Source organism: Pogoniulus pusillus, chromosome 19, assembly GCF_015220805.1.
Source record: "Pogoniulus pusillus isolate bPogPus1 chromosome 19, bPogPus1.pri, whole genome shotgun sequence".
Taxonomy (NCBI): Eukaryota; Metazoa; Chordata; class Aves; order Piciformes; family Lybiidae; genus Pogoniulus; species Pogoniulus pusillus.
This window is the reverse complement of record NC_087282.1, coordinates 7411623-7435839: the sequence shown is the minus strand read 5'-3', so window position 1 is coordinate 7435839 and position 24217 is coordinate 7411623. Positions and strand designations below refer to the sequence as shown.

At 52.6% G+C, this 24217-nt stretch overlaps 1 protein-coding gene across 2 annotated transcripts in view; it reads left to right on the top strand.

The window, feature by feature from the left end:
* The window catches only part of GPC3 (glypican 3), a 192306-nt gene that overhangs the window by 67120 nt on the left and 100969 nt on the right, over positions 1 to 24217 (top strand). For both annotated transcript variants that reach the window (XM_064159110.1, XM_064159111.1), the window contains exon 3: positions 18828 to 19522. In XM_064159110.1, coding sequence (XP_064015180.1) covers positions 18828 to 19522 — 695 coding nt within the window. The remainder of the gene's footprint in view (positions 1 to 18827; positions 19523 to 24217) is intronic.

The following is a 24217-nucleotide window of genomic DNA, read 5'->3' as shown; positions in this document are numbered from 1 at the left end:
TAAGTGTCCCAGCCAGGCTGGAGGTGAGGAGGAAGTTGTTGAGCAGGAGAGTGGTGAGAGGCTGGCATGGGTTGCCCAGGGAGGTGGTTGAGGCCCCATGGCTGGAGGTGTTTCAGGCCAGGCTGGCTGAAGCTGTGTGCAGCCTGCTCTAGGGTAGGGTGTCCCTGGGCATGGCAGGGGAGTTTGAACTGGCTCCTCCTTGTGGTCCCTTCCAACCCTGTCTGATTCTATGATTCTAGGTGAGGTCAGAGCAGAGGGACAGAATCACTCTGCTCATGAGGTGTCATTGGGAAGCCAGAAACACAGCAGCAGCTGTAGGCAGCAGAGATGTGGATGACACTTCCAGCTTTTAATGTTGTTAGCCATGGAGGTAAATAGACTGCAAGTTGGGAAGAATGGGAAATTCACTCCCATGCCATAAAAAAAAAGCCCAGTGCAGACTTCATGGAGACTTCAGAGGCTTAGAAGAGCTTCATCTGAGGGCTTGAAATAGAGACGATGCTTGCTTTGGTTTGTGCCTAAGTGGTCTTTGTTTAACTGATAGCTGCTAACTTTGTCTGAGTGCTACCACATGTTGTGCTGGAACTGGTCTTGACCTCTTCCCACTTAAACTGGCTTAAAATGGAAGTGTTTATGGGGAGATTCTGCAGCTCTGGCGTCCATAGGCTGTTTGTCTGAGTTAAGGCAGGGGGGTTGCTGTCTGGGGGGAGTTATCTGCACCTTTGCAGCTATCTGCACTTTAATGACTTGCTGCAGAGGGTTTCCAGCATCTTCCCTGCATCACCACCCTGGGCAGGGGCCACTTTTGGTTTTGGCTTTTGTCACTGTGGTTTGATTACACTTCAGATGTTTTGGGCATGCAGAGTGCCATCAGCTGGTACCAGAAGGAGGAGGGAGGTTGGCAGAGCAGGCACAGACTTGTCAGAGGGGGCTGATATGTGTAAGGGCAGAGCTGTGTGCTACCGGGACAGCAATGTGCCCTTGTGGCCAAGAAGGGCAGAGCTGTGTGCTGCTGGCACAGCAATGTGCCCTTGTGGCCAAGAAGGCCAAACAGGTCCTGGGGTGCATTAAGCAGAGTGTGTCCAGCAGATCAAGGGAGGTTCTCCTACACCTCTACTCTGCCCTGCTGAGACCTCATCTTGAAGCCTTCAGGTTTGGGCTCCCCAGTTGAAGAGGGACAGGGATCTGCTGGAGAGGGTCCAGCAGAGGGCTATGAGGATGCTGAGGGGACTGGAGGGCATGGCTGATGAGGAGAGGCTGAGGGCCCTGGGGCTGCTTAGTCTGGAGAAGAGAAGACTGAGAGGGGATTTAATCAATGTTTATAAGTATTTGAGGGATGGGGACCAGGAGAGGGGGACAGGCTCTGCTCACTGCTCCCTGGGATAGAACAAGGAGCAATGGATGGAAGCTGCACCACAGGAGGTTCCAGCTCAACACAAGGAGGAACTTCTTTGCTGTAAGGGTCCCAGAGCCCTGGCACAGGCTGCCCAGAGAGGCTGTGGAGTCTCTTTCTCCAGAGCCTTTCCAGGCCTGTTTGGTTGTGTTCCTGTGTGCCCTGAGCTAGACTGTGTGATCCTGCTGTGGCAGGGAGCTTGGACTCGACGATATCCTTGGGTCCCTTCCAACCCCTAACATCCTGTGGAAGGAGAACTTTGTCTCTGGCTTTGCATACTGTAGAGAAAGGCTAGGCTTGGTGGGGGCTTACTTTGAGCTGCTGCTTCTGGAAGTCAGGAGGAGCTTTTCCAAAGTCTGTCACAGCACATGGGCAGCATTTGGGGAGAAGTGTCAGCAGCAGAGCAAGTCTGTTCCATCTGCTCCCTGGCAGCATCTTCACTCTGCCTTTGACTCAGGCTCCATGAGCCTGCTGCAGCTGTTGTGTTAAGCAGGCTTCTGTCTGCCCACAGTGCTGCTGGGTCTCCTCACTTGCTGTCCCATCTGTCCTGAAGATGAAGGCAATCTGCCAAGTGTTTTGTAGTGGAGATGTACACGAGGAGTGCAGGGTTGGGGTTGCAATGTGATGTGGTCAGGCGTGTTATTGGGAGTGCAGGGAGCAAAGAATCATTAAGGTGGAAAAAGATCAGGTCCAACCATTAACTCAGTGCCACTATGGCCACTAAACTATGTGCCCAAGTACCATGTCTGCATGGGTTTTGAACATGAGGCAGCAGTGCCCAGGTGGGCAGCAGAGCCAATGGCATCCTGGGCTGGCTCAGGAGCAGTGTGGGCAGCAGGACAAGGGAGGTTCTTCTGCCCTGTGCTCAGCGCTGCTCAGGCCACATCTGGAGTGCTGTGTCCAGTTGTGGGCTCCTGAATTGCAGAGAGCTGTTGAGGTGCTGGAAGGTGTCCAGAGAAGGGCAGCAAGGCTTGGGAGGGGCCTGGAGCACAGCCCTGTGAGGAGAGGCTGAGGGAGCTGGGGGTGTGCAGCCTGGAGAAGAGGAGGCTCAGGGCAGAGCTCATTGCTGTGTGCAGCTGCCTGCAGGGAGGCTGTAGCCAGGTGGGGTTGGGCTCTGCTGCCAGGCAAGCAGCAAGAGAAGAAGGGGACACAGCCTCAAGCTGTGGCAGGGCAGGTCTAGGCTGGATGTTGTTAGGAAGTTGTTGTCAGGGTAAGTGATTGGCATTGGAATGGGCTGCCCAGGGAGGTGGTGGAGTGGCCGTGGCTGGAGGTGTTGAAGCCAAGCCTGGCTGGGGCACTTAGTGCCATGGTCTGGTTGGTTGGGCAGGGCTGGGTGCTAGGTTGGACTGGCTGAGCTTGGAGCTCTCTTCCAACCTGCTTGATTCTATGAACTCCACAGATGGTGACTCCACCACCTCCCTGGGCAGCCTGTTCCAACACCTGACAGCTCTTAAGGAAGATAATTTTTCCTAATCTCCAACCTAAACCTCCTCTGCTGCAGTCTGAGGCCTTTTCCACTCCTGTAACTTGTTGGCAGGGAGAAGAGACCTACCCCCACCTGCCTTCAGCCTCCCTTCAGGCAGCTGTAGAGAGCGATGAGCTCTGCCCTCAGCCTCCTCTTCCCCACACTAAGCACCCCCAGCTCCCCCAGCTGCTCCTCCTCAGCCCTGCTCTCCAGACCTTTCCCCAGCTTTGCTGCCCCTCTCTGGACCTGCTCAAGCACCCCAATGACCTTCTTGTAGTGATGTCCCTAAAACTGTCAGTGCTTCCAGAGTAAGAGGAGACTGTGGAAGGGAGGAGAAGCCACCTGAAGGTATAGCAAGAGGTGATGCAGAATGTCTCTGTAGAGGGAAGCAGCAAGCACTTGCTCAAAACCTCACCAACATTAAACACCTGACTCTGAGGTTTTTTTAGACAGACAATGGCTCAGTATGTCTTTGAAATGACCCTCATGGGCTCTGCCATCCCTGTCCAGCTATAAACTGATTCTCAGGACTAATGGGCAAATTCTGCAAGGCAGAATTCCCAACTCAAACAGATTTACAGTTACCTCAGAGATTTTTTTCCTCCCCCCCCCCCCCCCAGCATATCTCTTGCAACCTATTTGTGGTTGCATCATTTTAACATGCCCAGCAATTGAACAGAATGTCAGGTGATGGGATGTGTTATCTGCTCTGACCTGGATTTGTCATGCCCAGGGAAGGCTCCAGGGTCAACAGAGTGCTTGCAGTAAGAAAATACCTCCAGTGGGAGGTGGCAACCTTTGTTTGGAGGAAAAGGGGTCTGGAGTTAATGAGAATCACAGGGTCATAGAGAATCACAGCATAGTGGAGGTTCGAATGGGCTTCTGGAGATCATCCAGTCCAACCCCACTGCTAAAGCAGGGTCAGCCAGGGCAGGCCATGCAGGAACACAGCCTGGGGTTGGAAAGTCTTCAGAGGAGGAGACTCCACAACCTCTCTGGGCAGCCTGCTGCAGGGCTCCAGCACCCTCACAGAGAAGTTTTTCCTCAAGTGCAAGTGAAGGCTCCTGGGTTCCCCTTTGTGCCCATTACTCCCTGTCCCACCACTGGAAAGAGCCCTGCCCCATCCTGGAGGTGTTGAAGCCAAGCCTGGCTGGGGCACTTAGTGCCATGGTCTGGTTGGTTGGGCAGGGCTGGGTGCTAGGTTGGGCTGGCTGAGCTTGGAGCTCTCTTCCAACCTGCTTGATTCTGTGATTCTGTAGAATGAATCAGAGAATGGTTTAGGTTGGAAGGGACCTCAAAGCTCATCCAGTTCCAACCCCTGCCATAGGCAGGGACACCTCCCACTAGAACAGGCTGCCCAAGGCCTCATCCAGCCTGGCCTTGAACATCTCTAGGGAGGGGGCATCCACAACCTGCCTGGGCAACCTGTGCCAGTGTCTCACCAACCTCACTGCAAAGAACCCTTTCCTAACATCCAGTTTCAATTCCCCCCCTGCCAGATCAAATCCATTCCTCCTCATCCTGTCATTACAAGACTTTGTCAATAGTCCCTCCCCATCAGCTTAAAAATGACTGAACTGCTTTTGGAGAGCCTGGGCACTGTTATGTGTCTTGGAAACAGCCTCTCCTTAGGGGAAGGGAGTTAGATGAACGTTGACTGCTCTGTTTTACTGACTAGGTTTGGCCAGCACAGGTAGGAAGCTAATATCCAAACTGAAGGGGCTGGGATGACTTAAACCCCACCAACAGGTGCCTTTAAATCAATGCAAGTCCTTCATGCTACTCCAGGGATCAAGAACTGATCTTCTCTATTTGCTTTTCATCAGACAGAGGAGAGAACTTTAAAGAGAATTGGGCTGGGGGAGGTTATAAAGGAAAGGAATTCAGCTCCTTAAATAAATAGTCTGCTCTCCATTGTTGGAGACTTAACAGGCTGATAAAAGCCCTCTGGAATGAAAGGGAGCTTGGAAAACCCCTCTCAGATCTGCCTTGCTCTGAAGTTACTGAGACCAATGCATTTCCAAAGGCTTTTTTCCCTTTGGTTTTTTGAATACAAGCTCAAGTTGACCTGGTGCCTTGCTTCATCTTCATTTATTTGGATGAATAAAGGAACTTGCTAGGCATGCAGGTTTAGGGTGTTCGGTTGTGGGGGTTCCCCTCCTCCCCTCCCAGAAATTGCTTATAACTTTCAGTTTAAAATAGATGGAGGAGCTACACAAATCAGTGTCCTGCTCTTCAGAAATGCTGGGCTTGTAGATGTGTGAGGGAGTGCATGGAATCAGCTTGCCCTCTGCTTGAAACGTGGCTCCTCGTTCATCTTTTCACAGGCAGTTGTTCAACAGTTGCTTTCCCAATATCTTTATAACCCCAGGAGGTGGATTTTGGAGCCTCCAGTTAGTAAAAGATGGCTGAGGAGGGATGGAGGTGACCAAGTGTGGAAGGCTAATAGGCCTGTTAGATGTCCTGGCTTGCCCCATCCTTCTGCTGATGGGGGAAGCAAGGGCTGTGGAGCAGGTTTGTTTGCTGCTCTTTCTGCTCCCAGCTATCTCAGCACTGGACAAGGGTTAAACCAGTTTCAGTTGCAGTGAACTCCCTCTGCAGGAGCTGTGTTCACCCCACACGAACAGTGAGTGCAGACTTTGATGCTTTCCAAGCCAAAGGTTTCTCAGGCTCTTCTCTCAGTGATGTCCAGGGATAGGACAAGGGGCAGTGGGTGCAAGCTGGAGCATAGGAGGTTCAATGTAAACATAAAGGAAAACTTCTATCACTAAGGGTGCCAGAGCCCCAGAGCAGGCTGCCCAGAGAGGTTGTGCAGTCTCCTTTGGAGACTTTCAAGGCCTGTCTGGATGTGTTCCTCTGTGACCTACTCTAGGTGATCCTTGCTCTTGCAAGGAGTTTGGACTGGATGATCTTTTGAAGTCACTTCCAACCCCAAACACTCTGTGATTGATCCTTGGTCACTCCTGTGTCCCAACTCTGCTGTACCTCTTCCCTGTGTTCCTGCTGCATACTGCACCCCTAAACTGGTGTCCAGCAATGGAAAGGAACCTGAATTTGAACCCAAACTTATGTGGGCTTCAGCACCATGATCTGAGCATGAGGAGAGGTTTCTCTTCCTTGATCTGGTGAGGTAGCAACACAACAGAGCTCCTTTATTTGTTGCAGAAGCCTCTTGCATCCCTGTCTCTGCTTTTCCTACTTGTCCTCCCAAAGCTTGGAGCCTGCTTCTCCCAGCCTTTCTTTATTCATTCCTCTCTGCTTGGTGCAGATCAAGACTCATGCTCACCCCCTGCTCATGGCAGCCCTGACTGTTGGCATTTTTAACTTTGCCTTTATTAAATTTTCAGGGATCTCTTAAGCATTCACACATCTGTCATGGCACAAAGCAGAATATTTCTTGATGCTGGGGAAAGCAAATTAAACAATAGATCTGCAAGCCACACTGAATGAAAAACACCACAGCCACGTGTCTGAGCCTCCAGGAAACATTTTGCTGCAGAGTCATTCTTGAGAGCTTTGCTTTGAGCTTGTTCTTACTTTTTCTCTTTAAAGTGTATTTTTTAATCACTCAGAATGTAGGTTTCCTGCAGTGAAATGGGTACTTGCCAAGCTCTGCAGGGATCACAGAATCATAGCATGGCTTGAGTTGGAAGGAACCTTAAAGATAAGAATCACAGGAAACAGTCAGTTGGAAGGGACCTCAAGGGTCATCCAGTGCAATCTTAGAGCCAGCTCTGATGGGTAACCTCTAAACTATAGAATGGCTTAGGTTGGAAGGGACCTCAAAGGTCATCCAGTGCAACCTTAGAGCCAGCTGTCATGGGTCACCACTAAACCATAGAATCATAGAATGTTTGAGGTTGGAAGTGACCTCAAAGATCATCCAGTACTTGCTGCCCTTCTCTGGACACCTTCCAGCACCTCAACATCCCTCTTGAATGGAGGAGCCCAGAACTGGACACAGCACTCCAGGTGTGGCCTGAGCAGTGCTGAGCACAGGGGCAGAAGAAGCTCCCTTGTCCTGCTGCCCACACTGCTCCTGAGCCAGGCAGCTGCAGGTGCCAGCATTTCTTGTCTCCTTGCTGTGGGGCTTTTATCAGCTTGCCTTGCTGGTGGGCTCTGCTGTCTGCCTTAACAAAGTCTGTGTGTGGGGGGTTCTAAATAATAACTGGGTGAAGCACAGTGTGACTAATTGCCCAGCAGTCAGGCTGGTACCCACAATATGACAGGAAGGTGTTTCCAGGCTGCTGGCAGATGCCAGCTCACAGCATTTTCAGGGGATGTACTGCCAGATGCCAGGGCTCTGGGCAGCTGAACAATTAAAAACAATAAGCACACATAATTAAGAGAAGATGCTTCTCTGACCAGGGCATAATGACTTGGCTTTGCCTCGTGGCCAGCACTGGCTTTGGGAACTTGCATCTTGGCTCCCGTGGGAGTGAGGGTGATGGGTGTGGAACTGGAAGGAGTCCCTTCTCATTTAAAGACTGGACTGAGACCACAGCAAGCTGTGTGGACCTGTTGACGTGCTGGAGGGCAGAGATGCTATCCAGAGGGACTTGGAAAGGCTTGAGAAGTGGGCCCATGCCAGCCTCAGGAAGTTCACCAAAGCCCTTGGCAAGGCCACACACCAGAGTCTGGGCAATCCCAAGCACAAATCCCGGCTGGGTGAGGAGTGGCTTGAGAGCAGCCCTGGGGTGAAGCTCACACTGCTTGCTTGTCTCAGAAAACCTGCTAGCTTGCTGCAGGGAGGTGGTCAAGGCCCCCACAGATCAGTGTGGTCAAAGGCAATGCCACCTGGGCAGAGGATGCTGGAGGGGCAGAGATCATTTAGCGATGACAGCTTGGAAATGGCTGGGAATAACATCTCCTGACATCCCCACCGCAGAAGCATCCTTAAAGCAGCAGCCAAAATACCTCTAGGTCCTCTCCTGTGGGGTCTTCCCCTCCATATTTTGTAGGCTGAAACCCAAATATCACAATGGAAGGATGCCAGGAAAAGCCATTCCCTTCTCCACTCCATGTTGGAATGTGGAAAAGCAGTTTGGAAACCCCAGGAGAAACAATTCTCCATGTCCAGCCACAGCTGCCTGGAGTCAGTGGGGTCCTACAGCCCCTCGGGCATTATGCATGACAGGAGGGGTCAGTACGAGGTTGCTCCAGCCCAGAAGCTGAATTCCAGCCTCAAGGAGGGGAATTACACCTCAAGACATGGCTTAATGTCCATGGTGGTCTTAGGTTGATGGTTGGACTTGATGATCTTACAGGTCTTTGCCAACCAGAACGATTCTATGATCCCATGGAAGTAATGTGAGTTATGCCAGAGAGGTTTATTGGTCATTTCAGCTCTCGTAGCCTCAGAGCACAGAGCACACACCTACACATTAGCATAATTAGCCAAGGACAACCCACTCCATCTGCATAAACCACTCCTTGTTTTCCTCATTAACCAGAGATAAGGTAGCCAGCAGCTGGTGGGAACCAAGGTCAGCATCCACCTGTTATTATCCTCCTTCACTTTGCACTCCCACACCTGCTCATGCCCAGCTTCTCACCCACCAGCACCACCAAGTCCTTCTCCTCAGGGCTGCTTTTTGTTCCCCTCCTCCCCCAAGCCTGTATTGATAGTGAGGATTATTCCAGTGCAGATGCAAGACCCTGTACTTGCTCTTGTTGAGCCTCACCTGGGCCTAGCTCTCCAGTTTGTCTTAGTGTCAGGAACATCTATATGAGGACTCACACAATCATGGTGGCGTCAGGTGGTGACACTCCTCAGGAGCCAGCACTGGTGGCTGGCAGCCCAGAGCCAGTTGTGTACTGGCTGCATCCAAAACTGGGAGAGCAGCAGCACAGGGAGGGGATTCTGCCCCTCTGCTTTGCTCTGCTCAGCCCTCACCTGCAGCACTGCCTCCAGTTCTGGTGCCTGCAGCAGAAGAAGGACCTGGAGCTGCTGGAGAGGGTCCAGAGGAGGCCACTAAGGCTGGAGCACCTCTCTTTTGGTGATAGGCTGAGAGGCTTGGGGTGTTCGACCTGAAGAAGAGAAGGGTCCAGGGAGATGTTAGAGGAGCCCTCCAGTAGCTGAAGGGGCTCCAGGAGAGCTGGGGAGGGGCTTTTGACAAGGGCTGGGAGTGAGAAGATGAGGAACAATGCTTTGAGCTGGGAGAGGGGAGACCAAGACTGCACATGAGGAAGAAATTCTTTAGAGTGAGGGTGGTGACACACTGGCACAGGTTGCCCAGGGAGGCTGTGGGTGCCCTCTCCCTGGATGTGTTCAAAGGCTGGCTGGATGAAGCCCTGAGCAACCTGGGCTGGTGGGAGGTGTGGCTGCCCATGGCAGGGGGGTTGAACTGGCTGACTTTGAATGTCCCCTTCCAACCCAACCCGTTCCGTGGTTTGTTGAGCATTCAGTGGTTTGTGGTGGAGCAAAAGTAGAAAGCACAAAGCTTAATGGCTTAAAATGTAGAAGGCAGAAGAACCAACTAGCTCTGGGTTTTTTATTGCTGGGACTGTGAAGCCAATCTCATAGGCTGGGGGAATCACAGAATCAACCAGGTTGGAAGAGAGCTCCAGGCTCAGCCAGCCCAACCTAGCACCCAGCCCTGCCCAAGCAACCAGACCATGGCACTAAGTGCCCCAGCCAGGCTTGGCTTCAACACCTCCAGCCACGGCCACTCCACCACCTCCCTGGGCAGCCCATTCCAATGCCAATCACTCTCTCTGCCAACATGTTTCTCCTCACATCCAGCCTAGAGCTCCCCTGGCACAGCTTGAGGCTGTGTCCCCTTGTTCTGTTGCTGCTTGCCTGGCAGCAGAGCCCAACCCCACCTGGCTACAGCCTCCCTTCAAGGAGCTGCAGGCAGCAATTAGCTCTGCCCTGAGCCTCCTCTGCTGCAGGCTGCACACCCCCAGCTCCCTCAGCCTCTCCTCACAGGGCTGTGCTCCAGGCCCCTCCACAGCTTTGTTGTCCTTCTCTGGACAACTTCCAGCACCTCAACATCTCTCTGCAATTGAGGGGCCCAGCACTCCAGGGGTGTCCTGAGCAGTGCTGAGCACAGGGGCAGAAGAACCTCCCTTGTCCTGCTGCCCACACTGCTCCTGAGCCAGCCCAGGATGCCATTGGCTCTGCTGCCCACCTGGGCACACTGCTGCCTCATCCTCAGCCTACTATCCACCAGCACCCCCAGCTCCCTTTCTTCCTTGCTGCTCTCAGCTCTGGCCCCAGCCTGTAGCACTGCTTGGGGTTGTTGTGGCCAAAGTGCAGGACCCTGCACTTGTCCTTGTTCAATCTCATCCCACTGGCCTCACCCAAACCAACCAAAAGACGCTCAGAGAAACAAACCTTGTGAAAGCAGCAGTGGCACCACCTGATGGGGTTTGTAGTGCTGCAGCCCAAAGTGATTACGCTGCTTAGAAGAGCTCTTGTCTCCAGCTGACGTGGTTACAAACTCGCAGCGCGGCGTAAATCATAACAGAACAAATCTGGAGTCTGCCTCTTATTGCTGCCGCAGGGAAACCCTCTTGGATTTTGTTTGCTTTCTGCTCTCTGTTTTGGCAAAGCCTCCTCTGAGTTGCTAAATAAATATCACCTGCTGTTTGACAAACGACTCCCGCTTCGGCTCCCCCGCTAGCGCTGGTGGCAGCCAGGCCGTTATTGCTAACAGTTGTTGCCTCTCTCTTGGTGAGCTCCTCTGTGGCTCTTGCAGGAGTCTGAAGTCGTCTGATTCATTGGAGGTGCTAAAAAGCATTTCCTTCTTTAGAGTTCACCCAGGTGTGGATGCTCCTGGCTCCTTCTGCCGCTTCTGAGCCGTGCCGCAGCCACTGAATCCTGGAATCACAGGCTCACAGGATGTTAGGGGTGGGGAGGGACCCAAGGAGATCATCCAGTCCTCCCCCCCTGCCAGAGCAGGACAATGCTATCCAACACTGATCACAGAGGAACACATCCAGACAGGATCATAAAATCAGCCAGGTTGGAAGAGACCTGTCCTCCAGGTCTGTGCTTCAGACTTCAGATTTGCCAGCAGAAAATGGAATTAGCAAAGCAGAGAGAGGAGCTCTTCACCTGTCCCATTTCTGTCTCTCCCTCTGTTTGCTGTATGAGCTAAGACATTGGCACTGCTGAATGTGAACCTACCACCTGTTAGATCTTAAGGGAGCCAGAGAATCACAGAATCAAGCAGGCTGGAAGAGAGCTCCAAGCTCAGCCAGCCCAACCTAGCACCCAGCCCTGCCCAACCAACCAGACCATGGCACTAAGTGCCCCAGCCAGGCTTGGCTTCAACACCTCCAGGCACAGCCACTCCACCACCTCCCTGGGCAGCCCATTCCAATGCCAATCACTCTCTCTGACAACAACTTCCTAACAACATCCAGCCTAGACCTGCCCTGGCACAACTGGAGATTTTGTACCCTTGTTCTATTGCTGGCTGCCGTGCCAGGAAGCATTTTCTCAAGCTTACAAAGCCCAAAACTTTGAATGTGTTCTTGATGGACATTTGCATTTACTCTGCTCTCCTCAGACCCTGCCTGCAGTCCTGTGTGCAGTTCTGGAGCCCCCAGCACAAGAAGGACATGGAACTGTTGGAGCCAGTCCAGAGGAGGCTACCAAGATGCTCAGAGGGCTGCAGCAACTCTGCTATGAGCACAGGCTGAGAGAGTTGGGGCTCTGCAGCCTGGGGAAGAGAAGGCTTTGAGGAGACCTTGGAGTGGCCTTCCAGTATCTGAAGGGGGCTACAGGAAGGCTAAGGGGGGACTATTGACAAAGTCTTGTAATGACAGGATGAGGAGGAATGGGTTTGAACTGGCAGAGAGGAGATTCAAAGAGGATGTTAGGAAAGGGTTCTTTGCAGTGAGGGTGGTGAGAGACTGGCACAGGTTGCCCAGGGAGGTTGTGGAGCACAGAAGCACAGAATGTGATCAAAGGCCTTTCCCCACCAGTTACATGGCACCATTCTCTGATGCCTTGTAGCTGGAGGTGTGGTGCAGAGCCCAGCAGCCTGCCAAAGCCAAGGGACCATTCTGCCTGGGTTTTGGTGAGCTAGCAGAGGGAAGACAGCAGCTTTCCAAACACCTTCAGTCCAGAATGACTGGACTGGATGATCTGAGAGGCTTTTTCTCACCAGTTGCATGGCACCATTCTCTGATGTCATGTAGCTGGAGGTGTGGTGCAGAGCCCAGCACCCTACCAAAGCCAAGGGACCCTCCTGCCTGGGTTTTGGTGAGCTACCAGAGAGAAGACAGCAGCTTTCCAAACACCTTGCTCGTGAAGCTGCCCTTGGTGAGCTGAGAGCTGGGGGTGATGGATGGGGCTGGGTGCTCTCCCTCTAGCTGCTGTTTGATCTCAGCTCTCGCCTCTCGGGAGGAATGCCGCACGGGATTGGCTCTCTGGGGCCACTGCTGCCAGCTCCTTATGCTTCAGCAGATTGCATCACATAATCTCTTAAACAAACTCACCAAGCCCCTAGCCTGGGCTGGAGCCTCCTGCAGCCTGGGGAAGCCAGCAAGGTTAATCCGGAGCTCCTCTGGCCCCAGCCTCGGTCCCTTTGAAGCAGCCGCAGCTCAGGAGCGGGGGAGCCGGCGCTTGTCCTAAGCAGCAGCCTCATTACCGGAGCCGAGAGCGCTGCCATCTCCTTCTCCTGCCACTAATCCCCACTCAGGGCACGGTTATGCTCCTTTACAATGTGTTTTCTTTTCTCTAATTGCCAGTTTGCAGCAGCTACACAGCTCTCCCCGGGCTGCCTTCTGGGGAGCTTTAGCACTTCTGAAAGCAGATTAGTCTTAGCATCCTGGCGGCTGGAGCCAGGCAGTAATTCCTTGCCAGGTGCTTGAATCAGAGTCATAGAATGGAAGAAGGGTTTGGGTTGGAAAGGTCATTAAAGATCATCCAGTTGCAACGCCCCTGCCATGGGCAGGGACACCTTCAGCTAGCCCAGGTTGCTCAAGACTTTGTCTAGCCTGGCCTTGAATACCTCCATGGAAGGAGCATCCACAGCCTCCCTAGGCAGAATCTTCCACCCTCAGCATCAAGAATTTCTTCCCAATCTCCAGATTCAGTCTCCCCTCTTCAGTTTGAAGTGCTGCTGGATAAATAATTAATAACCTGTACTTTTTTGCTGGTGTCTGATAACTGGGGCCAAGATTAGAGGTTCACATGTCTCACCCATCCTTTGGGAGCCCTAAGAAACTGCCCTTGGCAGAGATAGTCAGTAGATGGGCAGTACCAGTGCACCAGACATGATGCCTCCAGTGCCTGAGGGGGACCTCCAAGAAAGCTGGGGAGGGACCTTTTAGAAGGGATTGTATTGATAGGGCAAGAGGCAATGACTTTGAGCTTGGGCTGCCATCTCCCTGAGGTTACTCTTCCCCTCTACTCAGCACTGCTCAGGCCACACCTGGAGTGCTGTGTCCAGTTCTGGGCTCCTCCATTGCAGAGAGCTGTTGAGGTGCTGGAAGGTGTTGAGAGAAGGGCAGCAAGGCTGGGGAGGGTCCTGGAGCAGAGCCCTGTGAAGAGAGGCTGAGGGAGCTGGGGGTGTGCAGCCTGCAGCAGAGGAGGCTCAGGGCAGAGCTCATTGCTGTGTGCAGCTGCCTGCAGGGAAGCTGTAGCCAGGTGGGGTTGGGCTCTGCTGCCAGGCAAGCAGCAACAGAACAAGGGGACACAGCCTCAAGCTGTGCCAGGGGAGGTCTAGGCTGGATGTGAGGAGGAAGTTGTTGTGAGAGAGAGTGATTGGCATTGGAATGGGCTGCCCAGGGAGGTGGTGGAGTGGCCGTGGCAGGAGGTGTTGAAGCCAAGCCTGGCTGGGGCACTTAGTGCCATGGTCTGGTTGGTTGGGCAGGGCTGGGTGCTAGGTTGGGCTGGCTGAGCTTGGAGCTCTCTTCCAACCTGCTTGATTCTATGACTCTGTGACTCTAGGATTCTATGAGTCTATGATAAAGACTCTTCAGATTGTAATGCCTGGAAAAGTGATTTTTTTTCTGATTTGTGGGTTTGTTTCGTGTTCTGCTGCTCCACATATTTTGTAGAGGAGGTAAATAACTGCTTGGCACAGTCCAGTTCTGCTCTGTCTGCATGGCAGTGTTGAGGGAGATTGTGGTGTGTGAGCTCTGCTGTGTGGTACCTGTTAGCTGGGCGCAAGACTGACGCTGGATGTGTGCTGCTAAGGTATTTACTCTGCAAGCAGCTAGAGCTGCAAACCAGCTGCTTTCAGTTGTGGCTGGGGAAAATAGCCTTGAAAGGAAATGAAATTAAAAAGAAAGAAGAGAAAGAAAGAGAAGGAAGGAAGGAAGGAATGAAGGAAGGAGGGAAGGAGGGAAGGAGGGAAGGAGGGAAGGAGGGAAGGAGGGAAGGAGGGAAGGAGGGAAGGAGGGAAGGAGGGAAGGGAAGGAAGGGAAGGAAGGAGGGAAGGAGGGAAGGAGGGAAGGAAGGAGGGAGGGAGGGAAGGAAGGAAGGAAGGAAGGAAGGAAGGAAGGAAGGAAGGAAGGAAGGAAGGAAGGAAGGAAGGAAGGAAGGAAGGAAGGAAGGAAGGAAGGAAGGAAGGAAGGAAGGAAGGAAGGAAGGGAAAGAAAGAAATAAAGGAGGAAAGGAAGAAGGAAAGGAAGGAAGAAAGGAAGAAAGAAAGAAATAATGGAAAGAGAGAAGAAAAGAAGGAAAGGAAGAAAGGAAGAAAGAAAGAAAGAAGGAAGGAAGGAAGGAAGGAAAGGAAGGAAGAAAGAGCAGTTATTAACTTGTCCTCCAGCCCCAGGAGTTTCACTGGTATTATGGTTTGAGCAGGGCAGGTTGCACCAGCTTTACACCTGAAGATAAACTTAAGGCTTGTGTGAATCTTGAGAGGCTGGAGTGGTGAAAGATGAAAGGAAATGGCCTCCAGTTGCCCCAGGGGAGGTTTGGGCTGGATCTTAGAGCAAACTTCTTCCTGAAATGATTCTGAAAGCCTGGTGCAGGCTGCCCAAGGAAGTGGTTGAATCCTCATCCCTGGAGGTGTTTCAGAGAGGCAGAGTTGTGATGCCATGGTTTAGCCCCAGCCTTAGTAGAGGTAGAGGATGCTTGGACTCGATGGTCTGAAAGCTCTTTTCCAACTGAAACCATTCTGAGTCTGTGACTAACCCACAAAGTTTCCTCCTCTTTGAAGCAGAATGTGGCCCTGGGTCACTCGTGCTGCTGGCAGCTGAGGCTTTAATTCTCTTGCAGCCAGCCCTTTGTGTGGACTCTTTCAGAATAAGTAACTAAACTGGGAGTTGGGCATGAGATACTTTTGTATTCTGGGGAGGGGAGGATGTGTAAGACTTTTTCCTTTCCCCAACTTGATTATTTCTTACACCTATTAATAGGGCAGCAGGAGGCTCCCTACACTTTGTATAGTCCCCGTTGTGAGCTCATCTCTAATGGATATATGCAAAGAGCTGCAAGGCAGATGAAACAGAGCCTCTTAGCCAGTGATTAGGATAAAAATGATGTGCATGTGGTGACCTCTAAAGCAGAGGGACCTTCTGTGCCTGCTCTTCTGATGGGCTGCTGGTTTGCACTTCCTTTCTGAAGCCTTGCTCGCTGTAGGAGCTTTGCATAGGAGCTGGGAATGTTTTTCTCATCAGTGAAGAGTCTCTGGGCTCTGATGCTAACTTGCAAAGAGCTGAGGAGGGAGGGAAGGGAGAAGGGATGATTTTTTTGGGGGAAGGGAGCTAACAGGGAAGAGGTCAAAGGTGAACAGTGAGGCACAACATGGAAATCCTGGCATTGTCTGCAGGGCTGTTAGAAAGAAAACCACAAACCAACCAAACCCAACCACTGGTCCAAAAGGTTCTTTGTGCTCTCTGAGGCAAACACTCTTCTGGTGCTCTGGAGGATATAAAGAAAAGGGGGGGAGGGAAGTTTCCTAATCCATTTGCCCTATTTAAAGAGACTTTTTGTTGTTGTTGTTGTTGTTGGTTGTTGTTTTAAACCTTTTCCCAGCAGTGCAACCAGAATTGGCTCTGCTTGCACAGCCTGCACCTTCACCCTGCCCTGTGGGAGCAGAGAGAGGAACTCTGTCTCCTTGCACCACTGCATCCCCTCTTGTTTAATGTCTTTATTAGGGATCTGGATGAGGGGATTGAAGCCCCCTCAGTTAGTTTGCAGATAGCATTAAGGTGGTAGAGAGAGTTGCTCTGCTGGAGGGTAGAAAGGCTCTACTGAGGGACCTGGCCAGGCTGGATTGATGAGTCAAAGCCAATTGTATGAGATGCAACAAGGCCAAGAGCTGAGTCCTGCACCTGAGCAACCGCAACCCCATGAATGCTCCAGGCTTGGGGCAGAGTGGCTGGAAACTGCCCAGCAGAGACAGACCTGGGGGTGCTGAGTGACAGCTGGGTGAACATGAGCCAGAGTGTGCCCAGCTGGGCAAGAAGGGCACCAGCATCCTGGCCTGGATCAGCAATGGTGTGGCCAGCAGGAGCAGGGAAGGAATTGTGCAGCAGAGGAGGCTCAGGGCAGAGCTCATTGCTGTCTGCAGCCATCTGAAGGGAGGCTGTAGCCAGGTGGGGTTGGGCTCTGCTGCCAGGCAAGCAGCAACAGAAGAAGGGGACACAGCCTCAAGCTGTGCCAGGGCAGGTCTAGGCTGGATGTGAGGAGGAAGTTCCTGCTAGAGAGAGTGATTGGCACTGGAATGGGCTGCCCAGGGAGGTGGTGGAGTGGCCATGGCTGGAGGTGTTGAAGCCAAGCCTGGCTGGGGCACTTAGTGCCATGGTCTGGTTGGTTGGGCAGGGCTGGGTGCTAGGTTGGGCTGGCTGAGCTTGGAGCTCTCTTCCAACCTGCTTGATTCTACAATTCTATGATTCCCCATCTCTGGAGATGTTAAAATAAACCCACAGCCCAGGCACTGTGGGACATGTTCTGGTGGGACTATGGTTGGACCTTAGTGATTCTGTGGTCCCTCAGTCTGTGGTGTTTTGGAGGATTGCTGTCACTCTGGAATGCAGATGGTTGCTTTGGACTTGCTGGAGCTGTCCTGACATGGGTGTCAGGAACTGTGGGCAAAATGGTTCAGTGGGCTGCACAGCTGGGAGGCGTGCAGGCATCAGATGGGATGGAGACACTGCTTCCAGAACTCTTCTGGTAATTTCTGCTTTGACTGCTTTTCACAGAATCACAGAAGGTCAGGGGCTGGAAGGGACCTCCAGAGCTCATCCAGCCCAACCCTCCTGCCAGTGCAGGATCAACCTAGACCAGATCACACAGGAGCACATCGAGGCAGGTCTTGAATAGAGAGGGAGACTCCACAACTCCCCTGGGCAGCCTGTTCCAGGCTTCTGTCACCTTCACGAGGAAAAAATTCCTCCTCATGTTTCCGTGGAGCTTTCTATGCCTCAACTTCCACTCATTTGCCTTTGCCCTGGCATTGAGCATCACCCAGCAGAGCCTGGCTCCAGCCTCTGGGCACTCACCCTGCACATCCTTAGCAGTGTCCATGAGGTCACCTGTGAGGCTCCTCCTCTCCAAACCCCAGCTCCCTCAGGCTCTGCTCATAACAGAGCTGTTCCATTGCTTTAATCATCTTTGTGGCTCTGTGCTGGCCTCTCTCAAGCAGTTCTATGTCCTTCTTGAATTAGGGGACCCAGAACTGGACACAGGGCTCCAGATGTGGCCTCACCAGAGCTGACTGCATGTTGGTGTGGGTGGCAACAAAGAGCAGAGAGTCTCTGTCCCACTTGGTGTGCCTGCAGAGGGTGCACACAGGAAGAGAGAGCTGGGAGTCATGGAGGTGTGAGGGTCTCAAAAGCTCTTGAGCAACATGAGAGGTTATGTAGGGCAAGCAGCAAGGCCTGGCCCTGCTCAAGTCCCCTGTGGAGCTGTGTCATGCCATGCTTAGCTGCATCCCAGCCCTAACAAAGGGGAAAAAGAGCTCTTTGGGTTTTAAAAATTCAACACTCCCTTGAATTATTGACCAGGAATGATTCCCATGCAGGTTGAGCCTGGATGTGTGTTTCCAGAGTGACACAGCTGAGAGTGGTGACATCGCAGGGTGTCGGTGACCTGCGAGCAGAGAGGTTGTTCACTGCTGTTAGCATTTACTCAGCAGTGCCCTGGAGGGTGGCACACAGGCTGGCAGAGGGAGTTGGTCAAGGAAAAGGCTTTAGAGTGCACTGGTGGCTTCTCTTCTAATGCTGGAACCTGCAGACTAGGGAGGGTTGTTGTGTTTACACAGCTGGGTGTAGTCCAGGGGAAAGCAGGACTGAAGGATGAGGAGAAGGACTGGAGAGGGTGAAGATTGAAGGACTGGAGAGGATCCAGCAAAGAGCTACTAAGATCACAGAATCAACCAGGTTGGAAGAGACCTCCATGCTCAGACAGACAAACAAACTAGACACAGGAGGTTGAACTGGAGGAGAACGTTTTTTGCTGTGAGAGTGCCAGAGCACTGGAGAAGGCTACCCAGAGAGGCTGTGGAGCCTGTTTCTGTGGAGACTTCCAAACCCTGCCTGGGCATGTTCCTGGGCATCCTGCTCTGGGTGCCACTGCTTTAGCATAGAATCATAGAATCAAGCAGGTTGGAAGAGAGCTCCAAGCTCAGCCAGCCCAACCTAGCACCCAGCCCTGCCCAACCAACCAGACCATGGCACTAAGTGCCCCAGCCAGGCTTGGCTTCAACACCTCCAGCCACGGCCACTCCACCACCTCCCTGGGCAGCCCATTCCAATGCCAATCACTCTCTCTGACAACAACTTCTTCCTCACATCCATCCTAGACCTGCCCTGGCACAGCTTGAGGCTGTGTCCCCTTCTTCTGTTGCTGCTTGCCTGGCAGCAGAGCCCAACCCCACCTTGCTACAGCCTCTCTGCAGGCAGCTGCAGGCAGCAATGAGCTCTGCCCTGAGCCTCCTCTGCTGCAGGCTGCACACCCCCAGCTCCCTCAGCCTCTCCTCACAGGGCTGTGGCTCTGTGATCCCTGAACTCATCACCTTATAATCTCTGTGGTTTCCCCCCCCTTGTTGTGTTTTGCAGAAGCCTTTGAGCTGGTCGTACGGCACGCGAGGAACTTCACCAACAGCATGTTCAGGACCCACTACCAGAGCATGGGGCCCAGAGCTCTGAAGTTTGTTGGAGAGCTTTTCACTGACATCTCTCTGTACATACTGGGCTCTGACATCAGTGTCAACAACATGATAAACGAGTTTTTTGATGGTCTCTTCCCTTTAGTTTACTCTCACCTGATTAACCCCAGCCTGCCCGAGCCCTCCGTGGAAATGACCGAGTGCCTACGGGCAGCCAGGAGAGACCTCAGAGTCTTTGGTAACTACCCAAAGGTGATGATGACCCAAGTGTCCAAGTCCTTGCAGGCCACTCGAGCCTTTCTGCAGGCCCTCAACCTGGGCATCGAGGTGATCAACACTACTGACCACTTAAAGTTCAGCAAGGACTGCGGGCGAGCGCTGCTGAGGATGTGGTTCTGCTCGCACTGCCAGGGGCTGCTGCTGGCCAAGCCCTGCGCCGCCTACTGCAGCCTGGTGATGCAGGGCTGCTTGGCTGGGCTGGTGGAGATCGATAAGCACTGGAGGGAGTACATTGGGTCTCTGGAGGGGCTGACCAGAGGCATGCGTGGCCTCTACGACACGGAGCACGTCCTGCTCAACCTCTTCTCCCTGGTGCGGGAAGCCATCGCCCACGCGCAGAGGAGCGACGCAAAGCTCGCCGCAACCGTGAGTGGGCTCCTGCTCTGCCCCCAGCTGCCTGCGTGGCAGGGCTCAGCAAGCAGAGTCACAGGGGCACAGGTCACGAATCAGAGTCACAGGGGCACAGGTCACGAATCAGAGTCACGGGGTCACAGGTCACGAATCAGAGTCACAGGGTCACAGGTCACGAATCAGAGTCACAGGGGCACAGGTCACAAATCAGAGTCACAGAGGCACAGGTCACGAATCAGAGTCACAGGGGCACAGGTCACGAATCAGAGTCACAGGGGCACAGGTCACGAATCAGAGTCACAGAGGCACAGGTCACGAATCAGAGTCACAGGGGCACAGGTCACGAATCAGAGTCACAGAGGCACAGATCACGAATCAGAGTCACAGGGGCACAGGTCACGAATCAGAGTCACAGGGGCACAGGTCACAAATTAGAGTCACAGGGGCACAGGTCACGAATCAGAGTCACAGAGGCACAGGTCACGAATCAGAGTCACAGAGGCACAGGTCACAAATTAGAGTCACAGGGGCACAGATCACGAATCAGAGTCACAGGGGCACAGGTCACGAATCAGAATCACAGAGGCACAGGTCACGAATCAGAGTCACAGGGTCACAGATCACGAATCAGAGTCAATCAGAGTCACAGGGGCACAGATCACGAATCAGAGTCAATCAGAGTCACAGAGTCACAGATCATGAATCAAGAGTCACAGGGGCACAGATCACGAATCAGAGTCACAGAGTCACAGGTCACGAATCAGAGTCACAGAGTCACAGGTCACGAATCAGAGTCACAGAGTCACAGGTCACGAATCAGAGTCACAGAGGCACAGATCACGAATCAGAGTCACAGGGGCACAGGTCACGAATCAGAGTCACAGGGGCACAGGTCACGAATCAGAGTCACAGGGGCACAGATCACTAATCAGAGTCACAGAGGCACAGATCACGAATCAGAGTCACAGAGGCACAGATCACTAATCAGAGTCACAGGGTCACAGGTCACAAATCAGAGTCACAGGGGCACAGGTCACAAATCAGAGAGATTGGGAAGGCATCCTTTACAGAGAGGGTGGGGAGACTCTGGAACAGATTGTGCAGGGAAGTTGTGGCTGCCCCCTCCCTGGAGGTGTTCAAGGCCAGGTTGGATGAGGCAATGAGTGACCTGTTCTAGTGGGAGATGTCCCTGCCCATGGCTGGAACTGAATCATCTTTAAAGTCTCTCCCAGCCCAAAGCATTCTCTGACACTTTAGCACTACCTGGGCACTGTACTTCTCTTGAGTAGAATCATAGAATCAAGCAGGTTGGAAGAGAGCTCCAAGCTCAGCCAGCCCAACCTAGCACCCAGCCCTGCCCAACCAACCAGACCATGGCACTAAGTGCCCCAGCCAGGCTTGGCTTCAACACCTCCAGCCACGGCCACTCCACCACCTCCCTGGGCAGCCCATTCCAATGCCAATCACTCTCTCTAACAACAACTTCCTCCTAACATCCAGCCTAGACCTCCCCTGGCACAGCTTCAGGCTGTGTCCCCTTGCTCTGTTGCTGCTTGCCTGGCAGCAGAGCCCAACCCCACCTGGCTACAGCCTCCCTTCAGGCAGCTGCAGGCAGCAATGAGCTCTGCCCTGAGCCTCCTCTGCTGCAGGCTGCACATCCCCAGCTCCCTCAGCCTCTCCTCACAGGGCTGTGCTCCAGGCCCCTCCCCAGCCTTGCTGCCCTTCTCTCAACACCTTCCAGCACCTCAACAGCTCTCTTGAGTTGAGCAGCCCAGAACATCATGTGCACTGCTGCATGATCCTGAAGGGGTAAGTGTTTGCCCTGCCATTTCCTTCTTTTATTGGCACAGCAATACCATTGCACTTGTTCCTGGAGATATCCATGTGCACAGGGAGGGAATGTGACTGGCAGTTATATTATGGAATCTTCAGTCCTTGATCTCTCCCCAGAGAATCTGTTTATGGGGGGATGAGTAGATGGAGTGGCACTAAAGTCAACACAAGCCATGGCAGCAAAGCCATAATCTGCTCATCCTCTGCCAAAGCAGAACATAAATTGACTTCCTTTAAAAGGGCAGCAAGAAAAGCAAAGTCACTGAGCATTGCAGAACCATTCAGTGCTTGCCTACTGACTGGAGCTCTTTGCATTCCTTAGTGCCAAATGTAGCCAGGTGTTTATTGAAACATAACTCCTCTGGATTGTTTAATACTTGAGTGATTCTTTTATTGGCTTCATGAGGCATTTTTGAGTCATCAAAGTGCAAGAGAAAGGAGAGGGAACTAAAAAGCCAAGCCAAGCAAGCCAATTGCCTGACAATTGGCACTAAGAGAGAAAGGCCACTGGCTTTCTAAAGTTTATTGTTGAAATACTGCTGTTGCTCAGCTAAGGCTATTATGTCAAAGCTGAGCCCACAGCTGCTTTTCATAGGAGGGAAGATGTGAGCTGTTGAGTAAAGGAGGAAGGAAACAGTAATGGAAGTGCTGAGGATCTGAAGCAAAGCGTTGTAGGTGGCCTGACTCTGATAGCTGGTCTGCACCTGGAGTAAATCTCTCTGTCTACAAGGGATAGAATCACAGCATGTTAAGGGTTGGAAGGGACCTCCAGAGGTCATCCAGTTCAACCCCTTGCCAGAGCAGGACCAGAGAATCTAGCTCAGGTCACACAGAACACATCCAGACAGGGCTGGAAAGACTCCACAGAAGGAGACTCCACAGCCTCTCTGGGCAGCCTGTGCCAGGGCTCTGGGACCCTTCCAGTCAAGAAGTTCTTCCTCGCATTGAGACGGAGCTCCCTGTGCTGTAGTTTCCATCCATTGCCCTTGTCCTACCCCAGAGCACAACTGAGCAGAGTTTGTCCCCTTCCTCTTGACCCCCAGCCCTCAGATATTTATAGACACTGATCAGATCCCCTCTCAGCCTTCTCTCCAGGCTCACCAGCCCCAGGCTCTCAGCCTTTCCTCACCAGGCAGTGCCCCAGCCCCTTCAACGTCCTTGTAGCCCCTCCTTGGACTCTCTCCAGCAGATTCCTGTCCCTCCTGAACTGGGGAACCCAGGACTAGGTGAGGTCTCACCAGGGCAGATCAGAAGAGAATCCCTTCATCTGCTGGCCACACTCCTCTTAATGCACCCCAGGATCCCATTGGCCTTCTTGGCCACCAGGACACATTGCTGTCATATGGAGAGCTTCTTATCCACCAGCACTCCCAGGTCCCTCTCCACAGGGCTGCTCTCCAGCAGATCACCTCCCAGCCTGTGCTCATGCAGTTTCTTGTTCCTTCCCAGGAGCAGAATTAGGTAGGGTTTTTTCTGGCTGTGCTGGAATGAAAGTTATCAGTACAGACTGGGTTTGGAGAATGTCCCTGGAAGCAAACAGTTGTATTCAGTGTGATCCTGTAAAGAGGATTGTTTGGAGACACCATTGTCATATCAAAGCTTAAAATGCTGCAGGAGCTGCCTTTGAAAATGTAGAGCTTTGCTCTCATGCTGCCTTCTCATCTCATCTCATCCTCTCTTATTACTGGCTTTGGCTGCCACTGCTTCTGTTAGCAAAGTTCAGCTCACCTGGGTGTTATTAAGGATAATGACCACTTCTTTAATTGTCATTAAAACCCTCCTGGAATTAGGGAAGGGTTCTCTTCCATGCCTAAAGTGATTACAGCCTGAACATCAACACTGCTGTCCTTGCCTGTCCTTTGGGCTGCTTTGGGTTTTCGTGGTGTTGGTGACACTTCTGCAGCAGTAGTTTCTCCTCCTGGTGTGGAGAGACCTCATTGCCCTCCACAGCTCCCTGATAGGAAGCTGGAATGAGGTGAGTGTCATGGAATCTTAGAATCAGGCAGGTTGGAAGAGACCTCCAAGCTCATCCATGCCAACCTAGCACCCAGCCCTAGCCAATAAACATAGAATCAAGCAGGTTGGAAGAGACCTCCAAGCTCATCCAGTCCAACCTAACACCCAGCCCTAGCCAATAAACATAGAATCAAGCAGGTTGGAAGAGACCTCCAAGCTCATCCAGGCCAACCTAACACCCAGCCCTGGCCAAGCAACCAGACCATAGCAATACGTACCCCAGCCAGGCTTGGCTTCAACACCTCCAGCCACAGCCACTCCACCACCTCCCTGGGCAGCCCATTCCAATGCCAATCACTCTCTCTGTGAGAAAATGGCCTGAAATTGCACCAGGGGAGGGTTAGGTTGGAGATGAGGAAAAGTGTGGTCAGGGATTGGCTCAGGCTGCCCAGAGAGGTGTTGGAGTCACCATGCCTGAAGGTGTTCAAGGAACCAGTGGCCATGGCACCTGGGCACATTGTGTAATGGCCATGGTGGTGTTAGGTTGGTGTTTGGACTCGATGATCTGAGAGGTCTGTTCTAACCAAAACAGTTCTATGAGGTCCTCAGGTATTACCCAGCTGAGCATCCATCCTCCTCCTCCCCTCGACCCTGGGTGTGGGCATTGGTACAGGACACTAGACCCCCTTTATAGCTTGCAGAAGACCTGCCTACAAAGACTAGGAGAACTTGAGCTCCAGAGGTGTTGCTGAGCCTCCAGGCAGGATTCTGAGGAGCTCTGCAGTCCCCAAGATGAGGACTCCTACTGCTGTTAATCTGCTTTTGGAAGCTGTGTGCCTCCAGGCATGCATTTCAATGGAAGCTTCTGTGCCTGTGTTGTTCCCGGTGTGCAAACAGCGCTGCAGAAGAGTGAGTTCAGTA